Here is a 12206-nt window from a genome sequence, read left to right on the forward strand (position 1 = left end):
AAAAAAAAAAAAGAATTAATAGATCAGTGGAACAGAAGAGGGAGTCCAGAGACATATTCACACTTACACGGTCGGTTAATTTTCAACAAATGTGCCAATGTAATTCAATGGAGAAAGGAAAGTCCTCAACTAATGTTACTAGAACAACTAGGAACTAACATGGGGGAAATGAACCACCAAAGGGTTTAAGAAGGGTGTGACTTATTCTGCGTTTTTAAGAATTCTCTAGGGGCGCCTGGGTGGCGCAGTCGGTTCAGCGTCCGACTTCAGCCAGGTCACGATCTCGCGGTCCGTGAGTTCGAGCCCCACGTCGGGCTCTGGGCTGACGGCTCGGAGCCTGGAGCCTGTTTCCGATTCTGTGTCTCCCTCTCTCTCTGCCCCTCCCCCGTTCATGCTCTGTCTCTCTCTGTCCCAAAAATAAATAAATGTTGAAAAAAAATTAAAAAAAAAAAAAAGAACTCTTTGCTCTTGTGCAGAGGAAGGATTTGTGGGCGGGGAGCAGGAGACTGGAAGAGAGAAGCAGGGAAATGATCAAGGAGGCTAGAGCAATGGTCTGAGTAAGAGAAGACAGGCCAGTGGGGAGGAGGTGGAGATCGGAAGGAAAGGGCGGGCTCTGGATACACGCAGAAGATTCGAACTTCTCAGTGTCTCCGCTCGGTCAGACGTACGTGCCGCTGTCCTTTTAGAGGCACCACCCAAGGTCATTTACCTAGGAGGTGTGGAGGGTCCTTCAGGAGCCCTGACCTGGGTGTGGGTGAAAGGTAAAGGCCACGGTGGCTCAGCACCAGGTAGGGGAGCCCCTCTGGCCAGGCCCCGGCCGCGGACCCACGACCTGTTCTGCAGGGTGAGGGCCGGGGCAGGGTGTGGATGTCCACCTGGCCGGTGGAGGGGTGCATGATGAAAGTGGCTCATCCAGAAGCCGGCCAGTCCATCCTGGCCTTGATCTCTGCCTCTCAATCACCCTGGTGCCCAGTGGGCGGGACCCCTGCTAGCAGTTGGGCCCATTTTCCTCTTAGGAGAGCTGTGTCACCAGCTCCTGTGCGTCAGAAAGGGACAGTCCCCTGGACTGGAGCCATTTCTGCAGCAGAGCGTAAAGGTCCCTGCAGCCTGGGACCCCGGGACAGAGACCCTGGTGCCTCTATCAATTCAACCCAAGCCTGAGCTAGAGCAGAGGGTTTGGCCAGAGCTTCAGACCCTGGGGTCTAGTCCTGCTCTGCCACTAACATGCTGTGTGGCCTTGGGAAAGATATACCCTCTCTGTGCTGCAGGTTCCTATCTGTAAAATGGGGATAACAGTCATAGTGGCCTCACATAGGGGGATTGTGAAGAGCAAATAAAGCTAAGGAGAATAAAACCGTGCTTGGTGATATCCACAAGGGTGTGATTGAGCCCCAGATCCACCCAGATGAACTCACTTCCTCCTCCATCCCGCTGCCCCTCCCCCATCTGTCCTAGACCGACAGGGGCTTATCCCTCACCCCACCCTCTTCCTAAGGTTTGGGTAATGGGGCTTCTCTCTGGAGCCACCACTGGCTCTGGAGAGCTTGGGGGAACATCAGGCCTCCCTGCCTCAGTTTCCCCCCCCCACTTGCTCTGCAGTAACTCCCAGGAGGTGGTCCCTATTCACCCACACCCTCCCCAACTTTCTCAACCAGCAGTGACATCTTAAAAGAAGAAACAAAGACCCAGCACAAAGTCACAGGACGGTCCTTCCCCACTCCTGCTGGGGAAGGAAGCCGCCCCAGGCTGCACGCCCCAGGCTGCAGGTATGTTGTGTCCGCCGTTCCTCACTTGCTTCCTGCTAGTGTGGAAGGCCAGGGGCTCTGCGAGGCCCAGAGGCGGCTGAGTGAGTGGGTTCAGGGGCCAGCCGCCATCTCGCCTGCTGGCAGGAAGGTACCTGAAGTCACCCAGCCCCACACAGCTCTTGGGGCGCTTCCTTGCCATCACGGCCACTCCTGGGGTTTGGGTGTCTGAGGCTGGGCGTTCACAGGGACCAAAAGCCGTGGTTCTGCTTGTCAGTTGCTTTAATGCCTTTTGCCTCCTGATGGGCTCACAGCCACTAACCTGGCAGGCGTGCTTGGTGGCCAGGCAGGGATGCCCGGGGCTGGGATGGGTCGGGGCGGGGGCACTGACTGGGAGGACTAAGTGACTAAGCCAGCGGCCTTCACTCCTCTCTGCCAAGGGTCCCCTTCTCTGTCTGCTTCTTGGTTGCAGGAAGGGGACAGGGCTGCCTCCTCGACACCACCTATCCCCCACCTTCGCCCCCACTTTTACAAGATGGCTGAATGGCAAACCAGCAGTATGGTCTGGGGCTCCCACCTCCCGGGGTGGGGGGGGGGCGGTCAGGACCCAGAGGACTTGGGAGTCAGTCCTAACCACGGCGTTGCCTTGGACGGTGGGCACCTGCCATCTTCCTCAGCTGTAGCGGCAGGGATTGGTGCTTCGGGGCCTCTAAACCAGGCTGGGGAACTTCTGACACACGGAACCTTCTGCAGGCCAGACCGGGGTGGCAAGTCCCCGTTTCTTTTTTGCAAGCAAGAAGCCTCGCCTCTGTGAACCTCAGCTGTGAACCCCTGCTGCCCGCCGGCTTAGCAGTTGGCCAGTCTTCTCTTCACTGTTTATGGGGTGCCCTGGAGGGGGGTGGCCCGGTGCCAGGCTCTGGGGAGACAGCCAAGAACCAGCCCTGGACGGGAGGGCTGAAACCGCGGCCTTCTGGGGCCACCTTCACCTGGGCTCCGGCTCCCGGGGGCCACTGTGGGGGAAGGGAGGTCTGCAGGGAGGCCACCGCGGGATAAAAGCGGGCACGAGATGCACCGCGCCTAAGGGACTTCTGTTCCCACTCCCACCCCCGGGCGGTGGCAAGCCTCTGGCAGGACCGCCGGCCGTCGTCACCCTGCCAGTTGCCCGCGTTCCAGCCACTGCCGCGCCCCGAGGGGCCGCCTGCCCGAGGGTCAGGGCGAGAGGACCCTGGGCGCGTGCGCCCTCGGGAGAACGTGCCGCCCCGGGGGGCGGGGCGGGGGCGGACAAGGAAGGAGGGAGGGTGGGACCGGGCCCCGCCCACCTGCAGGTGGCCGCGGCCGCCGAGCGGCTCTGCGTGGGGGCCGGGCCCGGGGGCGGGGCCTGTCGCGCGCGTTCCCCTGCCCCCCCACGTGTCCCTGGTCCCGGGCCCTGCCCCCGGGCCGGGTGTTTATAACCCGGGATGCGCCACGCAGCCGGCCCTGCTCCGCCGCCCGCCACCGCCGCCCGGGCCACGGTAAGGAGCCCCCGGCCCGAGACTCCGCTCCCACCCCCTGGCCTAGGACACCCTGCCCCCGGGGTCCCGCCGACAGCGAGCCGAGGAGGCCGAGGGGCCCGCGCTCCGGTCGCCCGTGCAGGCGGGAGCAGAAGTCGGCCCCGAGTGGCCAAGCGCCCTGCGCTCGCACCTGGACGGGAGGGCAGGAGAGCGACGCCGGGGCTTCCGTCCTTCGAGGGTGGGGCCGGGGCGCGTGTCTCGGACAATGCGGGGGGGGGGGGGGGGGGGGGGGCGGGGGGGGTTTCCCCGTTGGGGGGGGGGGGGGGGGGGGCGCCTCCCCCGCCCGGGGGGGGGGGGGGGGGGCGGCAGGTCAGGTTATGTGTCCCCTTTGCGGGCCGAGGTCTTTTCTAGATTCCCGGTGTCTAGCCCAGCTTCCTCTATGCCGGACCCCCCAGATGGAGACCTTGGGAGTCCAGAGGGTGGGGTGGGGTCCGAATTCTCTCACCCCTTCTCTGACCTCCCCCTCCTGCCCCGGTCTCTGTCTCCGCCTCCCTTTCTCTGCGTGAAACCTGAGTTCCCGCCCGACCTCTGCCCCTCTCCCCGGGCCTTGGGCGCATGGGCCCCTCCCACAGCCCCGAGCCTCAGTTTACCGCGGGCAGAAGGGCAGCGGGACGCGGAGTCTTGGTTGTGACTGCGCTCCTTCCCCCGCAGGGGGCGTCAGTCTCTGCCTCCTGAAACCTATTAGCCTTCTCCGACCGAGGGTTGGGGGCGGTGGCCGCGCCGGGTCACGGTGCCCTGTTTCTGGCTGGCACTGGACTCCGGGGCTCTGGGAGGGGCCGCTCTGCAGGAAATGTCCGCCGTCCGGGTTGCTGTTGCCTTTGGCCCCTTGGGCGGCTGCGCCCTCCGGAGGGGGAGGGTCATTGTGAAATGGAGGAAACTCCTCTCCCATCCCGCCAGGGCTCTTCCTGAGGAGGTCCCGTGACCCGCCACCTCAGTGTTCCTTTCTGCGCAGTGGGGGCGTCTCCTCCGGGGCATCGCGGCCCGGAGCTTGCACAGAGTCAGGCAGGAACAAACCTGTTCTTTCCCCAGGGTCGGATCAAATAGGCCCTGGGCTTTGATCTTTCATTCCCAGCCCACGGCTGGTAACAGGGCAGATTCTGGAGCCAGCAGACCCAAGCCCTGAAGGCAGGCACGACCGGGTGAGACCTTGGGTCAGCTGCCAGCTTCCCAAGCCTCAGTTTCTCCGTCTGTCAGAGCTGGCACAGGCTCAGCGCTCAGGAAGCAGTAAGACGGTGGGGCAATCTCTGTAGACTGTTGAGAACTGTGGCTGGGTCCATTCACTCAGCAACTGTCTGGGGCATGCCTCACCACGTGCCATACAGGGGACATGAGACCGGAGACCAGATCTCTGCCCTCCTACAGAAGCTTCTAGTGAGGAGACCGTAGACAGAAAGAGCCACAAGAGGAATGGATGGGTAGGGCGGGAGGAATCTTCATCCTACAAACCCTTCCCTCCTTCCATGCCCCCTCTCAGAGCCCAAGCAGGGGAGCCAGGGGGCGGGGTGGGGACCTGTCCCAGTTGGAGCCATCTGTGCGCTGTGCTGAGAAGCACTTCTCCTTCCGCTCAGTACAAGTTGAGTGATGCAGGCTGCCCACTGAGCACCTAGACCCTGGGCCAGGCACCGGGTGGGGCAGAGCAGGGAGGCCCCCACTCTGTATAGTCCAAGTTCCCCCGAGGACTCACATGGGCCGCATCAACTGGCTGCCTGCTCTGGGCTTTGTGGTCGCTTGGCTGTGATGGTAGCCATTTCCCCTGGCCTGGGGCCCCAGGAGTCTGACTCACGGAGGGGAGCCAGGCCCAGACTTACCTGCTGTGCAAGCACTTTCCCAGGTCCCATTTCTTCTTAGCCTCATGGGTCCTGGGAGGCGAGCCAGGACAGCCAGATGCCTTTATTGGAGCACAGAGCCCCTGAAGAGAGTGCCTTGCCTGTGGGCGCCCATGTGGAAAGAAACTCATTGGAATTCACAGTCTAAGCCTCTGAGCTCTGCTGTAACACTTTGGGAAGGGTTGATCTTCCAGGCCCTGGTGCGTTCCCCCCCCCCCCCCCCGCTCGCCAGCCCAGACTTGGGGAGGCGCCCTCCCCAGACTTGGGGGTAGGCCATGTACCCAACAGGCTTTGTAATATTATTGGTAGGATCAACGAATGAATGAATGCACTCTCCTCCGTGTGCTCCAAATGCTCTTAGAAGTTTGCCTGTCTTTTACCAGAGTCTGGTGAGATCTGCTTAGTCTCCCTACCACCTGTCTCAGGGGCTTTTCACCAGAAGTAGAGACTCAACCTTCCCAGCCACGGCAGACTCCCCAGTGACCCCTAACCCTGGGTGGAAGATGTTTGCTGGAGTGCCACTGTCCCCGAGAAAGCCAGTGTTCCCGATTTGATTCTCAGGCCCCAGGAATCCCGCTGCTGAGAGCCAGCTCATTGTCTAGCCTAGGACAAGCCCCTTGACCTCAGCTTCTCCCTCTGTCAACTGGGAAGAAAATCACTCACTGTCTTACCAAGGATGCGCAGACAGATGAGCCGAGCCCATCAAGTGGATGGTCGGGCTGAAACCCGACAGCGGCACCTCCTGGTCAAAGTGTGGAATTGCAGCCTAGCTCTGTCAGACACAAAAGAGGGCCCCAAAGTGATAGGACCTCCAAACCCAAGAATGAGGAAACCCCAAAGTCAGAGAGAATCCTTCCGGCTCAGGCGGAACTAGGGTTTTTAAAAAAACTCTAACGAACCCAGATCAGCAGAGTTAGAATGTGAGGGAGGGGTTCCAGAAGAACATTCGCCAGGCTGTATCCCTGACTCACAGAGAAATATACTACTGGTTGGTGATGCTTCACTGGGGGTTTTGGTTTCTGGAAGACAAAAGAGAGGGGGAGGCGATCTGTGGTCTGCATTCAGCCTAGGCCTCAGTCCCAGTTCTGGCACCTGGCAACCTGAGACCCGGGCAAGTAGTTGACCTTTTCTGAGCCCCACGTGGTAGTGATAGCTGGTATAATTAATTTTTAGGAATAGTCTCCACCTTGAAATGGCACCTGTGTGGCACCGAACGGAGTATCTGCTCTTGTCATCCTTCTAGCTTTGACGTTTAGGAGCCCACGGGTTTCTTTAGAATTGAGGAAGTATCCAAGGCTGGCCTAGCAGGTGCATGGGAAGCTGGTGGGGTGGCCCGGGCTGGGGCCACGGAGAATGCCACCTGCCTGGGCAACGCAGACCAGGCTGGTAGGCATCTTGGCATGAGGCCACCTTCTTCCCTCCTCCCAAGGTGTCTGTCTTCCGGGGAAGGGTGTCAGGTCTGGCGTGGGAGTGGGGAAACACGGATCTTCTTGGCAATGGGCACGTGCCTGGGAGCTGGGGAGGGGGGGCAGGAGACTGCCCTGGGCCCTTCATGGAGGGTGGGGTGGGGACGAGGGTTTGCTAGACAACCCCCCCCAGGCAGGCATCCCGGGGTCCTGGGGTATCAGAACCAGAACAGCTTCCAGGTAGTGCCGATGGCTAGACTGAGCCCTGGAGAGTGAGGGACTGGCCTGAGGTTAGCCGTGGCCGTGGTAAGGGGAGTCTAGCTTGGTGCCCAACTCTGGCTCCTCCCCACCTACCCCCCCCCCACCCCCCGCCCCAGCATCTCACTGAATCCTCACTGTCGCCCTGTGGACTGGTGGGCTCTTCTCACCCCCATTTAGCAGACGAGCAGCTGAAGCAGCCTGAGCCCAGGTCTGGAGGACCCAGCCCCTGTGCTTCACCCATAGTGGGTACTCACTGGACTGTACCCCCCCTTCCTGCTCCTCTGCCCATCTCCCGCCCCCAACTCACACAGCTCAGACCTCGGGGCCAAGGTCCTCGGTGGGCATGCAGGCACACAGCCTGGCAGGCAGGAGGGGCGCGCCAGTTTCTGGATGAGCGCGTGCATGGAATTCTAGGCTTTGGGGGGGACTTAACCCGCCTCTTACGGGCAAGGAACTGGCCTCTGGACAGTAGAACAGAAGCGTCGTTCTGAGTGCCCGCCAGGTGCCAGGCACTGTCCGTGAGATGGTGCCTGTCCTCGCGAAGCTCACAGTTATGGGAGTGGGGGTACAATTAGAACGCAGCGTGCCGGGGCGCCTGGGTGGCGCAGTCGGTTCAGCATCCGACTTCAGCCAGGTCACAATCTCGCGGTCCGGGAGTTCGAGCCCCGCGTCGGGCTCTGGGCTGACAGCTCAGAGCCTGGAGCCTGTTTCCGATTCTGTGTCTCCCTCTCTCTCTGCCCCTCCCCCGTTCATGCTCTGTCTCTCTCTGTCCCAAAAATAAATAAATGTTGAAAAAAAAATAAAAAAAAAAAAGAATGCAGCGTGCCTGTGCCGTGATGGGACCACGGGGCAGAGGGGGGCGGGCACAGTCTGTCTGTCTCCGTGGGGCTCCCTCTCCCTTACCCTGGCGCCCACCGTCTTGGCCTTGCATCACCTGTCCCTGTCTTGAGCCCACCCCAGCCACGCCAGGGTGTCTGAGCCACCTGTGGCTTCCCAGACCACACCTGGCCCCAGCGGTTCCCTTCCCTGGGCCTTGTGCCTTCCAGCAGGGGGCTTCTGGGGCCCAGCTGCTCTGGAGTTGAGTCCCGGCTCTGCCACTTAACCAGCCAAGCAAGGCCTTGAGCAAGCTCCTTAACCTGAGCCTCAGTTTCCCCGTCTCGAAAATGGAGACAACACAAAGGGAAGGGCTCCGCACGTGACGGGCGTGTTCATTTATGTGGATTGTGGGGACCAGCCGGAGAGGCCAGGTTCAGGGTCTCTGGCTTCACCCGGACTGCCGTTCCAGACGGCTGAAATAGCTTTCGCTTTTGCAGAGTGGTTCGCCGAGCCGTGAAGTCGGGTTCCAGAAGCCGGGAAGCCGCACGTCCCATCCAAGGTACTTTCTGAGTCCTTCCTGCCTCCTTCCCTCCATTAAAAAAGAAATATTTTTTTTTTCATGTTTATTTTTTGAGAGAGACAGAGCGCGAGCGGGGGAGGGGCAGAGAGAGAGGGAGACCCAGAATCCGAAGCGGGCTCCAGGCTCCGAGCCGGCAGCACAGAGCCCGACGCGGGGCTCAAACCCATGAACCGCGGGATCCTGACCTGAGCCGAAGTCAGATGCTCAACCGACTGAGCCACCGAGGCGCCCCTCCTTCCCTCTGGTTTTGATGGTCTGCTCTTGCCATGAGCACCGTCCCTGGGCCCCAGGGTCAGGGTCTGCTGAGTCACCAGCAAGCCGGGCTGGGGACAGCGCCTGGCAGGCGGTCGAATGCCCAGTGGAGGCAGAAGTCGTCTGCATCTGTCAGAAACCCCCCCAACCGCACTTGTCCATGAGGTGTTCTCCCTTCCGCGTGCCAGGGCCGCAGGTGTGCGAGCCCTGGGGCTGGCCAGGGGTCTGCACACAGGATGCGTGTTCTAGTGTCACAGTCGGGCCCTGTCCAGGCTCTGCTGCGCAGGGCTGGGTGACTGGGCCAGCACATCTCCTCCCTGGACTTCCAGGCACAGGCACAGGGGAAGTTTTCAGTACACGGGAGCCTGCATCTTCGTGGTCGTGATGATGGGGTGCCCCTTGTGGGCTCCCTCCTGCGGAGGGGCGTCCACGGCTTTTCCCAACAGTGCCTAATAAAGGCCCTGACTTTGGTCAGACTCCAGTGGGAACGCCTCTCACCAGACACAAGAATCCCCCCTTCAAATGCAGGATGCCGGGGCCACGTCCAGGGAGGCTGGGACCAGATGGTTTGGGTCCAAATCTGGGCCTGCTGCCTGCTGACCGTATGACCTCCAGCAAATGACCCCACCTCCGCGACCCTCAGCCTCCTCATTAGCAAAGCGGGCATGATAACAGCATTTACTCTCGGGACCTCGTGGAGAGTGCCAGGGGACACAGGGCAGGTCCTAATGGCCCAAAGGCTTAGGGAGAGCCTCCCGGATGGAAGAAACAGTGGCTGCAAAGACAAGGACACGGGGGTCTCTGGTGCCTCAGTGTAGCTGAGGAGACAGATAAGGCGGGACGCATCTGTCCCTGCAGCAGAGGGACAGATCTATCTTTTTTACCTCCGGGAAGGAACTCCCTCCGCCCGTCCCCTTCCTTCTCTGGACCTCAGTGTCTCCGTCTGTATCCTGGAGCAGCTGATCACTGAGGCGCGTTTGAAAAGAGTCTAAACTCCCAATGTGCGAGGGCTCGCTGGGGCACCAGGTGGGGGGGGACGGGGTACGTGGAGGCAGGGACTCTGCACCCTAGCATCCTGTTCTGCTGGGAGGCAGCATTGCATGCTGGGACGAGCTCTGTGACCTTGAGCCAGCTGCTCACCTGTCTGAGCCCCAGGGTCCGCCGCCCCAACGGACACAACAGCGGGTCACGGTAGGGGTGGGGGGTGAGCCACGTGAGGCCCCCCGGGCCATGCCTGGCAGTCTCTGAGCTGCCCAAGGCTTGGGGCCAAAGCCCCGCCCAAGTCTCCAGAGCCTCCTGGCCCTGTCCCGACAGCTCAGCCTCAGGCACCTCGTCTACCTGGTGAGGGAGCGCTGAGGCTGCCCAAGGCCAAAGTGGGGGGCTGCTGGCCGGTTGGGATGGGCTGGTTCTGAGTCACTCTCCTTCCTCCATGACAACCTCCCCCTCCCCCAGACGAGATGTCCAGCAAAGGCTCCGTGGTACTGGCCTACAGTGGCGGCCTGGACACCTCCTGCATTCTCGTGTGGCTGAAGGAACAAGGCTATGACGTCATCGCCTACCTGGTAAGGAGGCTCGCAGTGTGTCCGTCTTTCTACCCGTTTGTCCTGCTGCCCGTGAGCTCGCTCTCACTGCCGCCGAGCCCAGCTTCCCCTCCCTAAGCCTGTCAACTGTAGGCAAATACTTCTTGCTGTTCTGCCTCCCTTTCTTCCCCGGTAAAATGAACATCCGTGGTGTCCCCAGGTCTTGGGTGCCCCACAGGGCACCGAGGAGGCCAGCTGTATGCGGCTGACCGGAGCGGGGGACGCCAGACATGAGCTTGGCGGTGTGACCTGGCCAGCCTGCCTGCAAGGGGCCGTGGGCTCTGGCCTGCAGCGGGGACCATGGAAGGCACACCGTCTTCCTGTTTCCGGAAGCCCCTTGTCAGCACCCAGGAAGTCTGCAAAGATCATAGACTCCTGCAGTGGCTGAAGGGTTCTGACTGACTAGGCTTGGATCATGGGCGTATCCCTACCTTGAGCAGGGGACGTGATTTGCTCCCCTCCATTCCCATGGAAAGAGGCCCCCGAAAAGAAGTTTCTGGTCCCAGAGGAAGCGAGGACAGTGCTCCACATAGACAAAAGTTCAGCCGTTGCCAGGAGTGATTGGTTTGCAGTTGAAGTCAAGATACCTAAGAGCGCCCGGTCCCCTTGTCATTCAGGTAGGGGAGGGTGAGGCCCAGGGAGAGAAGCGTCTCGCTCACAGTCACCTGGTAAGTGAGAGCCACCTCCATTTGAGGGGTGTTGTAGACAGCTTTGGCAGGGGGAGAAGGGGCTGAAATTCTTCTCCAGCTCTCCTTCGTGCCCCCGGGCTGATTAGGCCTCTCTGCTGCTGTTTCTCAGGCCAACATCGGCCAGAAGGAAGACTTTGAAGAAGCCAGGAAGAAGGCGCTGAAGCTCGGGGCCAAAAAGGTACCAAGTGGCGGCAGGATTTGGGGTTGGAAGTGGGGTTTTGACCTGGTGGAGGCAGCAGTGGGCATGGCTGCCTCAGGGTTCCTTGTCCCCTGCATCCTTTTCAGTTGGGTCCTCTCGCTTCCAAGAGTATGGGCTCGATTCCTTCTGTTTTCAGGTGTGTGGATGCCATCATCTCCCTGCCTCCCCTACCCACTTTCCCACCACGTCCTCATCCCCCCTGCCCTCCTGTCTTCCTCTTCTCCATCCGTCGGTCTGCCTGCCCATCCCTCCTTTATGCCTCTGTCCCTCCACCCATGATTCACTCATCTATCCATCCATCCAACAATCATCCAGCCAGCCAACCATCATCCAGCCAGCCGGCCATCCATTCACTCATGTATCGCCCCATCCAGCCAACCTTCTTCCATCCATCCATTCATCCATCCACCCATCAACGATCCATCCATTCATCTGTCCATCTATCTACCCATTCTTTCATCCATCTACCTGTCCATTCCTCTTCTATCTCTGTCCATCATTCCATCCATTCAACAGAATCAGAAAATTCCAGTTGAGTTCGGTGCCCTGATTGAGCATCTAATCACGTGGCAGGCAGGCCCTCTGTTGGGTGTGGAGCCCGTGTAGTAAACAGGGCCAACATGGTCCCTGCTCACACAGGCTCACAGTGTAAAGTCTGAGCTGCTCCCCGGGGCCGTCCCTGGTACCCTCACCCCTTCACTTGGGCAAGTGGGCAGGGGACACAGCAGGGGTGGTGTGAAAAGCCATCAGCTCACCTGCTTGGTCGGAACTGGTCCCCTCTGCAGGGCACTTCCTTGGGGTTCTCAGAACCTAAAAAGGAGCCTGGCACGTACAAAGAGCTCAGTTTGCACATTAAAATAATGCAGGAGCCCCATATCCCATCACTGGCCTCAGGCCTAAAACTGGATCTCCCTCATGTCTCAGAGAGGAGAGGGGTTGTCTGAGCAGGAACCCAGAAGGTAGGATAAGAACACTTGAGTGTTGAAGATGAGCGGGGCCTTCACATGAGTTGGGCTTTTGTGTAAAGATCTGTCCTCAATTCGTTACTCTAGATCATTCTTAACCTTGTGCTCTGAGGATCCCAACTATTTTTATGTACTTGGAATTGGAGTGGGGATTTCTTGCCCATACCATCAGGGTATAGTCTCATCGCTTTTCTTTTAATTTTCATTTTCCTTCATTCTTTGAGTCATTAAAAAAAAAAAAATAGTTTCTTTTTTTTTTAATTATTTTTTAATGCTTATTTATTTTTGAGAGAGAGACAGACAGAGCACGAGCAGGGGAGGGGCAGAGAGAGAGGGAGAC

At 59.8% G+C, this 12206-nt stretch overlaps 1 protein-coding gene across 2 annotated transcripts in view; it reads left to right on the forward strand.

Moving 5' to 3' along the window:
• Window positions 1–3138: 3138 nt before the first annotated feature.
• Window positions 3139–12206, forward strand: part of ASS1 (argininosuccinate synthase 1) — a 52698-nt gene continuing 43630 nt past the window's right edge. Inside the window, exons 1-4 of one of the 2 annotated variants that reach the window (XM_040482646.1) lie at window positions 3139–3253; window positions 8099–8160; window positions 9886–9995; window positions 10812–10880. In XM_040482646.1, coding sequence (XP_040338580.1) covers window positions 9891–9995; window positions 10812–10880 — 174 coding nt within the window. In that variant the 5' untranslated portion in view covers window positions 3139–3253; window positions 8099–8160; window positions 9886–9890. The remainder of the gene's footprint in view (window positions 3254–8098; window positions 8161–9885; window positions 9996–10811; window positions 10881–12206) is intronic. The other variant, XM_040482645.1, reaches the window with a different exon arrangement.

This window comes from Herpailurus yagouaroundi, unplaced genomic scaffold (assembly GCF_014898765.1).
Source record: "Herpailurus yagouaroundi ecotype Mexico unplaced genomic scaffold, PumYag 160, whole genome shotgun sequence".
In the NCBI taxonomy this organism is placed as follows: domain Eukaryota; kingdom Metazoa; phylum Chordata; class Mammalia; order Carnivora; family Felidae; genus Herpailurus; species Herpailurus yagouaroundi.